General features: G+C 42.0%; 1 protein-coding gene across 1 annotated transcript in view; it reads left to right on the top strand.

Annotated features, from left to right (window-relative positions):
• Positions 1-17,626, top strand: part of tbcd (tubulin folding cofactor D) — a 152,525-nt gene that overhangs the window by 102,613 nt on the left and 32,286 nt on the right. The window contains exons 20-24 of the mRNA XM_060942474.1: positions 1,952-2,069; positions 12,082-12,142; positions 16,588-16,610; positions 16,755-16,786; positions 17,181-17,243. Coding sequence (XP_060798457.1) covers positions 1,952-2,069; positions 12,082-12,142; positions 16,588-16,610; positions 16,755-16,786; positions 17,181-17,243 — 297 coding nt within the window. The remainder of the gene's footprint in view (positions 1-1,951; positions 2,070-12,081; positions 12,143-16,587; positions 16,611-16,754; positions 16,787-17,180; positions 17,244-17,626) is intronic.

Here is a 17,626-nt window from a genome sequence, read left to right as displayed (position 1 = left end):
CTTTTCAAGGGTTGGCCGCTGCACTACTCCCAAAAGCCGAAAATTTCAGGCAGCTGCCCATGTGAATCTTTGATGACTCGTGTTTTTTTATTTTCTCCGACAAATGATGCATGTCCGAAACTCCAGTGACCGTCCAAGCAGTGTTGTCCGTGGAGCCCCTCCAGGGTGGGAAAGTAAGCAGGGGGAGCAGAAAACCGCTGAGGCGTCCTCGCAGCCAGCTCGCCAGGATTTGCGCTGGGACCATGTTGAAGTAAAACCTCGAGTATATGATTTCCCCCCCTTGTCGAAATTTGTTTTATGTTTAGATTTGGTCGAGGGGGGTCCAGCTTGTTTTGTTGCCAATTTAGCTCGATTTGATCGCTGACTAAATGGAACTTCTTTTAAGGACCGCACTGAATTGCTTTCCGCATCCATCTCACCTCAGAAACTGAGCGGATCGAACGCAACTTTGCCGCGCTGCGCAGTGATGTAAGCACGTTAGGGCACGCCCCCCGGAACCCATAGAGATTGCATTGAATTGTCAGTCAGGAGAAAAAAAATATACTAAGTAACTTTAAAAATGCACAATGGAATTCAACACGATATCACTTTAGATCCATGCATATATTTGAAATGTATGATATTGTATGTAATGCACACACATCTTGAAACATCGATAACGGACATTTATTGTCAAACTCAAGAATTAATTCACAATAAAAAAATTCAAAGTGACAGTTGGTCCATGTTCGGACCGTCATGCTGGAGATTCTGGGTCTGTGTCGTCCAGGGGTCTCAGCAGCAGTGACTGAGGGTGTCAGGAATCTGTCACGGAGGTGAGCTAGCCTGATGTGCTGATCCTGAACTGGCGTCGTGACTCGAGGCTGACCAGGGCGTGGACGATCCCTGGTGCTCCCTGTCTGTCTGTAACGCTGACTCAAACGGGAAATGGTCGAATGATGAACACCGAAGTGCCGGGCGACCTCTGTCTGTGTACTTCCGGCACGCAACATCCCGATGGCCTGTTCACGTTGATTTTGGCTTAGGCGTGGCATCTTCAATAATGACAATTTTCCCATCATTTCCCCCGGGTATTTATAGGCAAGATTGTGTGTGTACAGTGTATGCAAAATTTGTTTGAAAATTAAAGCCTGTCCATGTCATTGACTACCCGAGTCATATTGTACGTTATTGAGTACAACTCCCTTAAATTCTGATTTGAGCACAGATTTGGAACTTATTCGGGCGGAACGAAGTTATTTTTCCATTGTGATATATTTCTTTTCTTCTTGAGATAAACTCAGCACGAATTCAGCAAGTTTTATCAATGTGCGTTTTTAAAGTTACTTAGTGTAAATTAACATGGGGCTCTATCAGTGAACTCTTGGGCGATTTTCAGCGTGACTGAAATCGCCCCAAAAGGGGCGGTACTCTAGAAGCAAGACCACCCTGATTGGACAATGATACCCAGAGACAGATTAAAATGGCCTCGAGCAGCGCTGGTGAAAGTTTGTTTTAAAAAAAGAAAAAAAACTTTTTTTTTTTTTTTCGTTTTGGCAGTGCGTCGCCCAATCACCCTTATGCACCACCCACCCTTGCTGATGATGATGATAACAAAAATGGTAATAGCGATAATGGTGGTGATGATACTGATGATGATGATAATGGTGATGATGATGACAATCGTGGTGATGACAATGATGACAGTACTGATTATGATGATAATAACGACTATAATGATAATGACGATAATGGTGATGATGGTACTAATGATGACGATAATGGTGATGGTACTAATGATGATGGTGATGGCGATGATCATGGTGATGATGATAATGGTGACATTACTGATGAGGATGATGATAATGGTGATGACGACGATGATCAAGACAACGGTGATGATGATAATGATGAATATACTGATGAGGGTGATGACAGTGATGATGATGTTCATCACTTTCTTCTCTTTCAGTTCTTCCGCAGCTGTTGCCGATGGCGACGGGGATGGACATGCATGGTCGCCATGGTGCGATCCTGGCCTGTGCTGAGATCACACATGCCCTCTATAAGATCACCTCTCAGAGTGACAGGTGAGGCCCCACCCATTTTTTCTTACTAATCATGATGAATAGTTTAATAACAACATGACACAACAAGTTAAGGATGATGAGATTGAGCTTAGGCGTGGATTTGGATCTCATACAGACGGGTGACGAGCTGAAGGAAAAACACAATACATAAAGGGTGTTAGTGAGGTGTTGGTGATCACAAGCTGCCAGAACAAATTTAACGTGCCTTTAGTGTGTAACTCTACCGTGGAAAGGTTGGGCGGGGTCATCCTGGAATAGGCCACGCCCATCAGCATAGAAAAGTTTTGTAAAAGATAAAGGCGATCTGTCAGAAGAGCTGCATGTGCAATGAGACTATACATGGAGCTACACGTGGACTCAAGCCATGCGAGCAAAAATAAATACCCCCCTACAGTATAACAGCCGAACAGACACACCTGGGTTTTTTTTTTTTTGCTTGTTTTTGCCACCTGTATGAATTTTATGTTCATCAGGACATGAGTAAAAATTGGGCAGCTGTTAGCAATGTGAAATGGGCGTGGCTAAATAATAGGGTGTAACTATATGCAAATGACAAGGAAAGAGTTCTAATATCACGCTTATACACATAATCCCTCAAATTATTTTGATTTTAGCAGGAGTACTCTTGATTCATATTCCTTTTCTTTCCCCCCCAACACGTTGATTGGATTTCAAAATGGGCAAGACGTTGAACTTTCAAGCCTGAACACATCTGATTTGTGGTCAAATTTGGGTGGTTTTGAGCAACTCGGCAATCATAATTAAACAAAGAAAATCACTTTGAATTAACATCTGATGGAGTATAGATACTCAGATCAGCCCTTTTAAATCCTAACGCTTGTTTTTTCCCCAGCGAAGAGATATTTAGCGTTTACACCTATGTGTCACGCCTGACTCCGAGCTGAAAAGGGAGGCGTTCACTTGTGATATCTTTTTGTTCTGCTCTTTGAACGAGGAAGTAGGTGGAAATCTAACAATGATTACGCAATAATGGGTTCATTTGAACTCGATTCAGAAGGGATGATGCAGGAATAAAGCTCGAGGTAATTTTAAGGTGTGTTAGGTTTCTGGAGACACAGGAGCATCCGTGCCTCATTACCAGGTGTGTTGGAGACAAATGATGAAACAGATCAGACACGAAATTATTGTAGATTAAAAATCAGCAGCCTTTATAAGTCACATATTCACCTTTTCAGTGTTTTTTTTTTTTTTTTTTTTTTTTAATTTGTATACAACCCCGATTCCAAAAAAGTTGGGACAAAGTGCAAATTGTAAATAAAAACATGTCTGTGAATATTCTCAGCCATCCAGGTCATAGTAACTGTGGGTGGTAAAAGAGAGCAACTGGACTTGCTTGAAGATTCTTGAAGACGTTTCACCTCTCATCCGAAAGGCTTCTTCAGTTCTGTCTGACTAGTAGGGAGTATCAGGTATTTATCCTCTCATGGATGAAAAGCTCATCTAAGGCTACGTTTACATTACGTCGAATCAGCGGATCATCAGATTAACGTTCTTAAAACGATTCGCGTTTACACTAAAACCGTTAGCCGTGCACACAGCAACACCAATACACGGATACGCTCGGCTCCGCAGGCATCCTGCGCTCCAAATCACTCCGCCCTGAACAGCGAGTGCCCTCTGGAGGGTGCGCACTCCGGCCCTGCACAGCTCACAGAGCGCGCGAGTGAAGTGCACAAGCAATGATTCGGGACTGAGCCGCTGTGTGTGTGATCCCAGCGCGTATCACTTACCACTTGCAAGTGGAAGGATGGCAAGCCTAAAGACAATCATAACTACACAATGGGCAGTATTTGCATCAGTATTTGCAGTATTTTCATACTTTTATACTCTTTAATGAAAGGTGATACAAGGCGGAAGTCCGCGCCGTTTTTCAGCAGTCGTGTCACATGACCAACGCCAGCGAATCAGGAAGGTGGATGTCACAGTGACGTTGTCCAATGAGGACGCCAGCTAGAGCTCAGCACAGCGTATCCGCGTATTCCGAATGTTTACACAGCACCGGACCAGATACGATCTGGATTGAATACGTAGACGCTGGCGGATTCCCGTTTCCCGGCTTTTCCAGGTGGTTTAATGTAAACGGACAGTGCATCCGCGAAGAAAACGAGACAGATACGGTCTAATGTAAACGTAGCCTAAGGTGTCGTTGAGTCATCCTGTTGGTGTGGGTCACTGGGGGCTGAATGTGAATGGCCTCGAGAGTCATTAGGGTGATCAATGGATTGCCCGTTAAGGTGATCAATGGAATGCTGATTCTCTCTGTCCTCCTGTGAGCCACTGAAAACAGCTGGGTTTTGGTGTGCATTCAGTTGTCTGGGAAGTGTGCCAAGGACTGCATTGTAGGTGGCTGTGTTAAGGAACATAACGGACAAGGAGGATAACAGGAACAAACGCAAGAACATTGTTATTCCCTACATTTCTGGTCTATCTGAGAAACTCAGGAGGATCTTCTACAAACACAACATTCCGGTACGTTTCAGACCCAGTAACACCCTGAAGCAGAAACTGGTCCACCCTAAGGACAGAATAACCAGACACAAACAGGACAACGTAGTGTATGCAATTCAGTGCAGTGAGCAATGCACGGACTCGTATATTGGTGAAACCAAGCAACCGCTTCACAGGCGTATGGCTCAACACAGGAGAGCCAGTTCCTCAGGCCAGGACTCTGCTGTCTACCTTCATCTTAACAACAAAGGACACTCATTTCAGGATTCCAACGTACGCATTTTAGCCAGAGAGGATCGTTGGTATGAGCGAGGAGTTAAAGAAGCCATTTTTGTCAACCTGGAACGGCCATCACTGAACAGAGGTGGGGGTCTAAGACATCATTTATCAGCCACCTACAATGCAGTCCTTGGCACACTTCCCAGACAACTGAATGCACACCAAAACCCAGCTGTTTTCAGTGGCTCACAGGAGGACAGAGAGAATCAGCATTCCATTGATCACCTTAACGGGCAATCCATTGATCACCCTAACGACTCTCGAGGCCATTCACATTCAGCCCCCAGTGACCCACACCAACAGCATGACTCAACGACACCTTAGATGAGCTTTTCATCCATGAGTGGATAAATACCTGATACTCCCTACTAGTCAGACAGAACTGAAGAAGCCTTTCGGATGAGAGGTGAAATGTCTTCAAGAATCTTCATGTAAATAAAAACGGAATGCAATGATGTGGAAGTTTCAAAATTCCATATTTTATTCAGAATAGAACATAGATGACATATCAAATGTTTAAACTGAGAAAATGTATCATTTAACCCTTTGGTGACTGACCCCTTGAAAATGGTTCCTCCAGGAACCATTAAACGTTTTTAAACATTTCAGTTGTCAAGACAACGGAAAAACTAAAATACAAGAGCATTTTGTTTTGTGCACAAGAGCATTGTGACGTATCTTTCTGTTTTTGTATTTTAGTTTTTCCGTTGTCTTGACAACTGAAACGTCATCGTTCCTGGAGGAACCATTTTCAAGGGGTCAGTCACCAAAGGGTTAAAGAGAAAAATTAGGTGATTTTAAATTTCATGACAACAACACATCTCAAAAAAGTTGGGACAAGGCCATGTTTCCCACTGTGAGACATCCCCTTTTCTCTTTACAACAGTCTGTAAACGTCTGGGGACTGAGGAGACAAGTTGCTCAAGTTTAGGGATAGGAATGTTAACCCATTCTTGTCTAACGTAGGATTCTAGTTGCTCAACTGTCTTAGGTCTTTTTTGTCGTATCTTCCGTTTTATGATGCGCCAAATGTTTTCTATGGGTGAAAGATCTGGACTGCAGGCTGGCCAGTTCAGTACCCGGACCCTTCTTCTACGCAGCCATGATGCTGTAATTGATGCAGTATGTGGTTTGGCATTGTCATGTTGGAAAACGCAAGGTCTTCCCTGAAAGAGACGTCGTCTGGATGGGAGCATATGTTGCTCTAGAACCTGGGTATACCTTTTAGCATTGATGGTGTCTTTCCAGATGTGTAAGCTGCCCATGCCACACGCACTAATGCAACCCCATACCATCAGAGATGCAGGCTTCTGAACTGAGCGCTGATAACAACTTGGGTCGTCCTTCTCCTCTTTAGTCCGAATGACACGGCGTCCCTGATTTCCATAAAGAACTTCAAATTTTGATTCATCTGACCACAGAACAGTTTTCCACTTTGCCACAGTCCATTTTAAATGAGCCTTGGCCCAGAGAAGACATCTGCGCTTCTGGATCGTGTTTAGATATGGCTTCTTCTTTGAACTATAGAGTTTTAGCTGGCAACGGCGGATGGCACGGTGAATTGTGTTCGCAGATAATGTTCTCTGGAAATATTCCTGAGCCCATTTTGTGATTTCCAATACAGAAGCATGCCTGTATGTGATGCAGTGCCGTCTAAGGGCCCGAAGATCACGGGCACCCAGTATGGTTTTCTGGCCTTGACCCTTACGCACAGAGATTCTTCCAGATTCTCTGAATCTTTTGATGATATTATGCACTGTAGATGATGATATGTTCAAACTCTTTGCAATTTTACACTGTCGAACTCCTTTCTGATATTGCTCCACTATTTGTTGGCGCAGAATTAGGGGGATTGGTGATCCTCTTCCCATCTTTACTTCTGAGAGCCGCTGCCACTCCAAGATGCTCTTTTTATACCCAGTCATGTTAATGACCTATTGCCAATTGACCTAATGAGTTGCAATTTGGTCCTCCAGCTGTTCCTTTTTTGTACCTTTAACTTTTCCAGCCTCTTATTGCCCCTGTCCCAACTTTTTTGAGATGTGTTGCTGTCATGAAATTTCAAATGAGCCAATATTTGGCATGAAATTTCAAAATGTCTCACTTTCGACATTTGATGTGTTGTCTATGTTCTATTGTGAATACGATATCAGTTTTTGAGATTTGTAAATTATTGCATTCCGTTTTTATTTACAATTTGTACTTTGTCCCAACTTTTTTGGAATCGGGGTTGTACAAGTTATATATAGAGAGAATATTACACGGTTGTGTGAAGATATGAAGTTTATCTTTGAGTGGTGAGTGTATATATCATGAGTGAGCGAAGAAAACAAGTGAAATATTTTCAACGCAAGAAGATAAACTTCATATCTTCATGCCACTGTGTAATGTTCTTTATATTATATGGACACATCCAGGAAAAAAAATACACGAGTTAACGAAAAGAATTTTAATTTTGACCCGGTTCGCTATTTTGACAACGCAGCGGGAGGGACATCATCAGAGTCAAATATCAGGAATTATTATCCATACAGGACACTTTTTCCATGGAATAAAAACACGTGTTCTATTCCCTTCTAGCGGGTTTCATTCGTTTGGTTTGATAGCATGCAATATTGTTAGCATATCGCTTATCTTACGTCACTCTACCCAATGGAGAATGAGCGTTGAAAATGGTTTACAATATTGCATGGTTGTCAAGACAACATGACGATGTTACACGTCAGAGACATAAAACTTCTGTGCTAGCGAGTGAGCAACTGTGACAATTTGTAAACAAACATGGCTGCCAGGTTTGCTTCGTTACAAAATACAGACGATTTTGAGAGAATTTTGAAAGAGAAAGACGCGTTGAACACCTGAAAGGAATGTGTATGTATAATAATAATAATAATAATAATAATATCGTCTGGCTTTTTGCGTGGTCTATCAGATATATTCCATTCAGCTTCTCGCCTTCGACTCGTTCAGTATCATGCTAGCTGAATGGAATATATCTGATAGACCACGCAAAAAGCCAGACGATATTATTTAAATATGTCACTCGGATCCGCAATGGGTTTTCAAAAATGAAGAATCCGACTTTTTCAACACGAGAAGATAATCTTCATATCTTCAAGCCAACATGTGATTTTCTTTTTATTATATCAACACATTGACAAACAAAAAGTCTCCAAATTTATCAAAACAACTCACTTATCGATTTCCTCACGAGTGACAGATAGAGATTTATGTCCCGGTTTTGGTTCTCCATGTCCCGGATGAAAAATACCAGTGGTGTATTTCCCAGTAAAACACTCGTGTCTATATACTACAGTGGCATGCAAAAGTTTGGGCACCCTTGCTGAAAATGTCTGCTACTGTGAATAGTTAAGTGAGCAGAAGATGAACTGATCACCAAAAGGCATAAAGGTAAAGACGAGACATTTCTTTAATATTTTCCACAAGATTACATTTTTATTTCCATCATTTACAGGCATAAAATACCAAAAAATGAAAAGAACCCGAAGCAAAAGTTTGGGCACCTGACATGATCAGTACCTAGTAACACCCACTTTGGCAAGTATCACAGCTCGTAAACACTTTTTGTAGCCAGCTAATAATCTTTCAGTTCTTACCTGGGGGATTTTCACACATTCGTCCTTGCAAAAGGCTTCCAGTTCTACAAGTTTCTTGGGCTGTCTCGCATGCGCTGCTCTTTTGAGATCTATCCACAGATCTTCAGTGATGTTTAGGTCAGGGGACTGTGAGGGCCCGGGCAAAACCTTCAGCTTGGGCCTCTTGAGGGATTCCATTGTAAATTTTGAGGTGTGTTTTGGATCATCGTCTTATTCTAGGACTCATCCTCTTTTTAACTTCAACTTTTTTACAGATGGTGTGATGTTTGCTTCCAGAATTTGCTGGTATTTATTTGAATCCATGCTTCCCTCGACCAATGAAATGTGCCCTGTGCCACTGGCTGCAACACAACCCCAAAGCATGATCGATCCACACCCATGCTTCAGAGTCGGAGAGGTGTTCTTTTCCTGGAATTTGGCACCCTTTTTTCTCCAAACATACCTTTGCACATTGTGGCCAAAAAGTTCTATTTTGATTTCATCAGTCCACAGGACTTGTTTCCAAAATGCATCAGGCTTATTTCGATGTTCATTTGCAAACTTCAGACGCTGAATTTTGTGGCTCGGACACAGGAAAGGTTTTCTTCTGATGACTCTTCCATGAAGGTCATATTTGTTCAGGTGTCGCTGCATAGTAGAACAGTGCACCACCACTCCAGGGTCTGCTAAATCTTTCTGAAGGTCTTTTGCAGTCAAACAGGGGTTTTTATTTGCCTTTCTAGCAATCCAACGAGCAGTTCTTTCAGAAAGTTTTCTTCATCTTCCAGACCTCACCTTGATCTCCACTGTTTCTGTTAACTGCCATTTCTTAATAACATTACAATCTGAGGAAACAGCTACCTGAAAACACTTTGCTACGTTCTTGTAGCCTTCTCCTGCTTTGTGAGCATCAATTATTTTATTATTCAGAATGCGACAGAGTTGCTTAGAGGAGCCCATGGCTGTTGATTTTAGGGACAAGTCTGAGGAGTCAGAGAATTTATACAGCTTTGACATCTGCATCATCTGACCTTTCCTAACGAAGAATTTGAACAAGCCACAGCTCAGTAAGCTAATTAAGGTCTGGAACCTTGGGAAAAGTTACCCGAGAACTCAAATGTATTAGGGTGCCCAAACTCTTGCATGGTGTTCCTTTTCTTTTTTCACTCTCCAATTGTACAAAACAAAAATAATACACACATCCTGCAGAAAACGCTGAAAAGAAATGTCTCGTCTTTACCTTTATGCCTTTTGGTGATCAGTTCATCTTCTGCTCACTTAACTATTCACAGTAACAGACATTTTCAGCAAGGGTGCCCAAACTTTTGCATGCCACTGTATGTAAGGAATAAAACACTAAATGATATGTTGTTACAGTTACAGTTTCTACATCAAAGTTAATTATTTTCCAATAACACGACATGCCGTAGTGTTTTATTCCTCTTGCGTCACAGTTAGATATTTATTCAAGAACGAGACGTCACGTGTCTACTTTATGCGTTTATAGTTACGTTGTTTTAATATTGTGGAATTCATTTACAACTTTTGTTGAAAGGATTCCTTCTGATGACTCTTCCATGCAGATCATGTGTGTGAAAGCGGTGCACAAACATTTAGGACATTTCACTTTGCTTTTGCTGGATTTCGTCCGCTGTACGAGTCCCTGTGGGTTTACTGTAAGAACGATAATGTAATTAATATAAACCCGGGATTGACAGCTGCACTTCTGACTTGTTTTTAAAAAAAAAACCAGCACGTTCACCGGTGACTGAAGGCGGTCGGTGATTTCGCTGCCTATAAACGCTTCATCTCCGGGAACTCGCAGTGGGTTTTTTTTTTTTTTCTTGAATTATTACACTCTCCGGCCGCTTTAATAGAAGCTTGTTGTTGATTCTAAGGTTCCTGTTCTTGGCTGCAGGAGTGGAACCCAATGTGTTCTTCTGTCTGCTGTTGCATGCTGAGATGCTTTTCTGCTCACCACGGTTGTAAAGCGTGATTATACGAGTTACTATATCCTTCCTGGCAAAAAAGCTGGAACCAGTCTGTCCATTTTCTGATCTCTGAGCTCTCTTATCAACAAGGTGTTTGTTTTTTCCACCCACAGAACTGTCTCTCTCTCTCTCTCTCTCACTCGATGAATGTTTGTTTGTTTTTCGCACCATTCTGTGTATGGAGGGTGTGTGTGTGTGTGTGTGTGTGTGTGTGTGTGTGTGTGTGTGTGTGTGTGTGTGTGTGAGAAAACCCCAGGAGATCAGCAGTTTCTGAAATACTCAAACCAGCAGTCCATCTGGTCCATCTCAAACCAACACCCATGCCACAGTGTTTTTTTTTTTTTCTCCGTGCTCTCACGGAAGGCTGTCGCATTTCTCTGCTGTCCTCTCCTCTCCTTTTTTTTTCCTGCTTGTGCTCTTTGTTTCGTCTCGTCTGCCTATACTTTTTTTTTTTGAGAGACTCTCTCCGCATTGAATTTCTAAACTAAAAAAGCATGGATTTGATAAACTGGTCTCCTAACAAAATTGACACAGTTTTCTCGACGAGAAGCCTGGGTTCGGGGGAACCCACCTGTCCTGCCAGAACGTCTGTGGAGGACATTGAAGATATCTACCTATTCGGAACCATGATTACCGGACTTTTGCTGATTGGATTAGGCATTGCCCTGGTATATCGAGGAAATCAGACAAGACAAAGCCCCACAAAGCTGCCCGATATGATTGAAGTGGTGGGCAAAGCTGACGGCACTCAGACTGTGGCTATAGAACTTGAACCACAACATGGTTGTCATCTTGGAGACGCTTTCGGCTTTGCAAGGAATCAGTATTTTGGAGACCAAATGGAATTGAATTGAACAGAATGGACGAAATGGACAGATATGGACGAGTGGTGTGGACGTGTAAAGACTGCGTCTGTTCGAAAGACCAAACAATCTCTATCTTATCGACATTCAGCTCCCTGAACAGCACCGGCCTCGATCAAGGCCGTTGCTGGGGCAACATTTCCCCCAGAAGGTCACTGCTGGGAGACGCTCTCGAATTTTTCGCATTCCTTCCCCAATTTTCTGCGGTCGCTGTTTTTCACCCCCAGTGTGACAAGCAGGTGCGTGACCAGCGCCCTCATGGCTGCAGGAGCGGACGGCTGCTTGCTTGCACTGGGTTACCTCTACCCCCTCCCCTCCTACCCGCTTACCCCTTCCCCCCCCCCCACCCCTGATTGCCCCCCCCTTCCCCCTCTCAAGTCCCATGTTTTAAAGTGTCCTTGTGTTATTGTGTGCTTGTGCGGAGGTTTTTAAATGCTCCCACACTGTACTCCTGATAGGAGCATAGTGCGGGGGTGTTCTTTTTTTCCTCATCTTTCCTCATGTTACTACTGTTTCTTTTTCTTTTATCCCTGTCTTCCTGTCCTGTTCCCTCTCTGTAAGGACAGGTTGATGGTCAATTTCACTGGTAACAGTGACAATAAAGGGTTCATTCATTCACAGTGAAAGAAAGTCCCGCCAAAATTGAGATCACAGGTTTTCCCGTTCTGATGTTTGAACATTGCGAACATTAACTGAAGCTCTTGGTTTTGTATCTGCGTGATCTGCATGATGTATCTCCAGAATTCAGCAATGCTGTGCTATAAAATGCCCTACAGTTTTCTACATCCACTTAATCATCTGTTTTTCTTCTCAGACCAGTTACTGACGTCCTCTCTTCAGAATCCATCGAGGGTCTGAAAGCCATTTACCAAACGGTCAGCAAAATTTACTCTTTTATATGTATAAATGAACGCACTTTTGATGTTTGGAAGGAGTGTTGCATGAACATTTTCATGTTGTAATGTGATTGAAATGGGCGGTTCACTCTTGCCAGAATCCACTTCGGTGTTTTCGTTTTGTTTTGAAATCTCATGACCAACTGCTACTTTGAAAGCTCTGTGTCACAAAACCTCCACAAATTCACTGTCGAATCCCGTTCTAAACTCATCTCGGACTTTTTCTTCATCGGCATGTCATTCGTGGAGGTTTTAAACACAGTGTAATGGTTCTGATCCATTAAAGGAGAACTGAAGTCATTTTTAAACTTGCTTTATTTCTTAATTAACGTCTTATTCAATGACGTTTTGGGTTTTAGTAACCTTATATCGTGACTCGTATTGGCAACTAACTGCAATTAAATATTATACTTATCGGCCTGTTCGGTTTTTAGCCGTGTTGAATTTAGTTTGTTTGGTCCACGGTAGGCGTCGCTTATCTGCGCGATCTTCACGAGACTTGTGCGAGACTTCAAAGCGTGAAGTGTCAGCCAGGTGTCAGTGCCGCCATTTTGAAAACTGTTTTCCAAACGAAGTATTGCACAAAAACGAGTTTAAATGACGATTACTGCCTACTTTTTTCAAACTTTCCTGATTGCTATCAAAACAAACAAAACTTCCGGCTTGATTACGTCAGCGTTCGAAAGAGGGCGTGCGCGTCTTTTGGCAACGTTGGCAGATATCGGTCACTTTGATTTCCGCTGTACGTTTTACTTCCGTCCTACGATGTCTCGCACAGGTCTCAACGCATCTCGTTTACGGCCATTGCTTTGACATATGGACTGATATATTACAGAGCATATTTCAAACACTCATAACTTGCTATAGCAGCGACAAAATAGCGATCAAAAATGCGTTCCGATATTTAATAAAATGAGATGGATAGAATTTTGATGATAAAAAAGTTTGCCTTCAGTTCTGCATTAAAACGAAATAACCGAACCAAACCAGAACAGATCAGTCGAAAGAATTTAAAATATAACTACTTTAGCAAAATATCTTCAATTATCACATGACAATTTAACATTTATGGCCTTGGATGTCACCGGATTGTTTTTGGAATATCGCTCGCATAGAAAATGGCGACTCGTGACTTGGCGCAGAGGATTCTGGGAAAGGTGACCCGGCCCCTTTAATCTATCAGTGAAAGTAAGTAAAGAGGCCTCACTTTTTTCTTTTTTTTTTTTCTGGTCTGTTGTCAGTGTCACTACACACACTCAGTACGTTTACATGCACGTCCAAATCGAGCTGCTGTCGGTAATCGAGCAAAGGGTCCCAGCAGGGGTGCCAGAGAAATCCAATCCTACATGCACACGTGAAATCGGGCTATTGTGCAAGGTGCATTGTGCACCCGAGCCACACGTGGCGCTACACGCCCCATCGTGTTGGTACACTTCCGGTTGTCGTCATGAAGAAGAGCTATAGTGTTGCCAGATACTGCTGACGTTTTCCAGCCCAAAACATGTTCAAATCCGCTAAAATGCACTTAAAACCCCCAATCTGGCAACACTGGCAGTTCTGTGTTCAAGCTGTTAGGCTTGCTCTAACAGACTGTATGGCTACAAACTGTCCGGCACAGACCACTGTTTTGTAAGACAACTTATTTTGCACAATAATATTTTTCTAAAGTCCATTTTTTGCTGACAAATATTTTTTTTTGCTTACAATTTAACTTATGTCTTAATAAACACACAAAAAGTTCAATTGTTTTGCTTTTATTGACATTCTTCAGATATTGGACATATATATATACACACACACACAAATATACAATGACTTGTTTATGTACACAATTCACAGCTATGCAACAGCTGTACAGATGTATTTGGTGATACAGTAAGTGAGCTAAATTTTAACAGTGCAAACAATGCCACAAAAAGAAAAGATTCATGCCGTTGTCATGATTCGTTGTCATGCCGACCGAGGCTGTTGTGTTTCCCTTGTGGTCTCGTCACTCGTCACTTCCGGAAGGGGCAGTGCTGAAGTAAGTAGCTCGACTACGTAGCTCAATAGGGTTTACATGCACTAAGTAGCTCGGCAGAAATCGCATAATCTAGGTCGTGTAGCTCGATTCCGAGAAATCAAGTTCGGTTCAATTTCAGCCGAATTAAGGTGTATACGTGGCATTTTGAACTTCGATTTCAGTCGAGCAACGGCAGAAATTCGATTCTCTCTATGTGCATGTAAACGCGCTGACTGTGAACATCAAGCATGTTCCTACTGAGGATAAAATATTAACTTCTACATTTATTGCAGAGGTTTTCCATCATTCTGCGATGCTATTAAATGGAAAAAAAACTTTTAGGGCATTGTAATTATAATTATATTGTATTTTATATGGTTTAATTATAATGAGACGGTATTTAAATGACCCCATTTTGGCTCTCAGCAGCACCAAGTGTCGAGCGTTTAATAATAAACCACGCCCACTTTCCGTTCAAATCCAAACACAGGTAGGAGTATTAGTCGGATAAACAAAAACAGGCACATGACGGAGAGAGTGGCATTGTGTAACACTTCACTTTACAAATCCTTAAAGGAATGCGGTCACAGTCTTTGTGTTTATAACAGTTCGGAAGCGCAGTTAACACCGATTACACTCATTTAAGGAGTTTATATCTCTGAATAATTCGGGATGTGATTAACACCATCAGAGACGTCTTAAAGCTTTATGAAGGTTCTGTGATCATCTTTTTCATATTAGGAAGAAAAAAACAGTCTCTGTGTCGTCACACTGCATAAAACAAATCACATAAAAGTTGTTGTTGTTATTAGTCGTAGTATTTTTATGTTATTTGTTTATTTAGTGTCAGTGTGGTTTTGTGAGGTGGCGTCTTATTAAATGGTCTGATGTTAATAATTATAGGGTTTATTCAGTAGTTTATAGTTTCCAGGTTTAGTCCTGGTTTTCATTCGTGCTTTTACAAGTTTCAAAAGTCTAAAAATATTATTTATGTAACAGGACAGAAAGCTCATTAATAATCATTCTAAAATCCCGCGGTTGGTTTTCCTTCCTCACTTCCTTCCTTACGTCCTGCCCTCCTTCCTCACTTCATTCCTTCCTTCTTTCCTTCCTCACTTCCTTACTTCCTTACTCACTTCCTTCATTCCTTCCTTTGTCTTCTTTCCTTCCATCCTCACTTCCTTACTTACTTACTTCATTCCTTCTTTTGTCTCACTTCCTTCCTTCCTTCTTTCCTTCCTTGCTTACTTACTCACTTCATTTGTTCCTTCCTTTCTGTCTCACTTCCTTCATCCCTTCCTTACCCACTTCCTTCCTTCCTTCCTTACTTCCTTCCTCGCTTCCTTCCTTCCTTCCTTACTCATTTCCTTTGTTCCTTCCTTTCTGTCTCACTTCCTTCCTTCCTCACTTACCTACTTCCTTCCTCACTTCTTTCATTCCTTCCTTCCTTATTTACTTCTTCCTTACTTCCTTCCTCACTTACTTACTCACTTCCTTCATTCCTTCCTTTGTCTTCCTTTGTTCCTTCCTTACCCACTTCTTTTCTTCCATCCTCACTTCCTTCCTTCCTTCCTTACTTACTCACTTCCTTCGTTCCTTCCTTTGTCTTCTTTCCTTCCATCCTCACTTCCTTACTTACTTACTCACTTCCTTTGTTCCTTCTTTTCTGTCTCCCTTCCTTCCTTCCTCACTTCCTTCCTTCCTTATTTACTTCCTTCCTCACTTCCTTCCTTCTTTCCTTCCTTGCTTACTTACTCACTTCATTCGTTCCTTCCTTTCTGTCTCACTTCCTTTCTTCCTTCCTCACTTCCTTCGTTCCTTCCTTACTTCCTTACTTCCTCCCTTACCTACTTCCTTCCTCACTTCTTTCATTCTTTCCTTCCTTATTTACTTCTTCCTCACTTCCTTGCTTCCTTACTTACTCACTTCCTTTGTTCTTTCCTTTCTGTCTCACTTCCTTCCTCACTTACCTGCTTCCTTCCATCTTCATTTCCTTCATTCCTTACTCACTTCTTTCCTTCCTCATTTACCTACTTCCTTCCTTGTTTCGGTTTTGGTCAAACATTTTAATTTCAGTGCCTCATTAATTATTTGCCTCCACACGTAAATGAAATGAATAGAAGTTAAAGTTCTGGTAAATGTCTGTGTATTATCATAAACCCTGTTTCTGTTTAATCTGCGTTTCCTTTAATGCCTAAACTCCAGCGTAACGAGTCTCCAGGTTCCCCGCGAGTCCGTGTCTCTCATTTATGTCACACTTGTAAGGGTTTTGTTTGGCTCGCCCTCGGACACTCCTGAACTCCTCAACAGTCTGTTTTCAGTTTTGTATCATTTATTACAGTTTGGACTTTTTCCTCCTTTATAGTTTTCCTTTATGTGTCTTTAATCTGAACTCGATATTCTCTCTGTTTCCTCCTCACAGCTCTTGGACAGGAAGCAGTACAGGTGAGCATCTCTGCAGACTGACACACAGACGCACAAGCCTACATTTAACCGAAAGTAAACACAGGACTTCGCTATTATTATTATTATTATTATTATCATCCTCATTTTTATTATTATTGTTATTCTGTCTGTGTTTCTCCGCAGGGGGTTTGGTGGAGAGCTGATGAGGCCAGCAGGTAAAATTATAAATCATCCTTTACTCCTTCAACTTCGTGTTAAAAGTCTGTGGAAAATCTCTCAGAAACTAACGAAAAGCTGCCGTCAACACTAACGACATACAAATGTACTGTGTTCTGACCCGTGGCAGTCATATTAATGAAGGGTGGAGCCGAGTGTTTGTGTCGAAGTGTCACAGCTTTAGGACTAAAGGACAGGTTTAACACAATGAAATGTGTGTGAAGTGTCACTTTTATAACTTCATGTAATGTTTGGTGATTAATAAAGTGTAGTGTTTGAGATATGGGGAAGATTTGGGTTGTGATTACACTGAGACGCTCTCTTCATCGTCTTCTTCTTCCTCTTCCTCTTCTTCTTTTTCATCCTCCTCCTCTTTCTCTGTTCCATGTGCAGTGTGTCTCCTCATCGAGAAATTATCACGCTCCAAAATGCCTTTTAAAGACGATCCAGTCATCAGTAAGTTCACTGTCTGTGTTTATCAGTCCGTCTGTCTGTCCATCCAGTATCTATCCATCCATTAGTGCCTTGCTTTTTTCTGTCCGTAGGTCTGTCGATCTGTCTGTAGGTCTGATTGTCAATCTTTTCAGCTGTCAGTCTGTCTGTCGAGCTGTCCGTCCTTTGATCTCTACATCTGTTCACCTAACTGTCTGTCCATTCATCCATCCATCTGTTAGTCCTTTGCTTCTTTTTGTCAGTGGGTCTGTCTGTCAATCTGTCTGTAGGTCCATCTGTCTGTCTGTCCATCTTTCAAGCTGTCTTTCCTTCAATCTGTCCGTCTGTAGATCCATCTGTCGACCTTCCTGTCTGTCTGTATGTCCAACTTTTGATCTATCTGTAGG

Source organism: Neoarius graeffei, chromosome 16 (genome assembly GCF_027579695.1).
Source record: "Neoarius graeffei isolate fNeoGra1 chromosome 16, fNeoGra1.pri, whole genome shotgun sequence".
NCBI classification, from domain to species: domain Eukaryota; kingdom Metazoa; phylum Chordata; class Actinopteri; order Siluriformes; family Ariidae; genus Neoarius; species Neoarius graeffei.
Note: the sequence above shows the minus strand (reverse complement) of the source record. Positions and strands in the feature narration are given on the sequence as shown.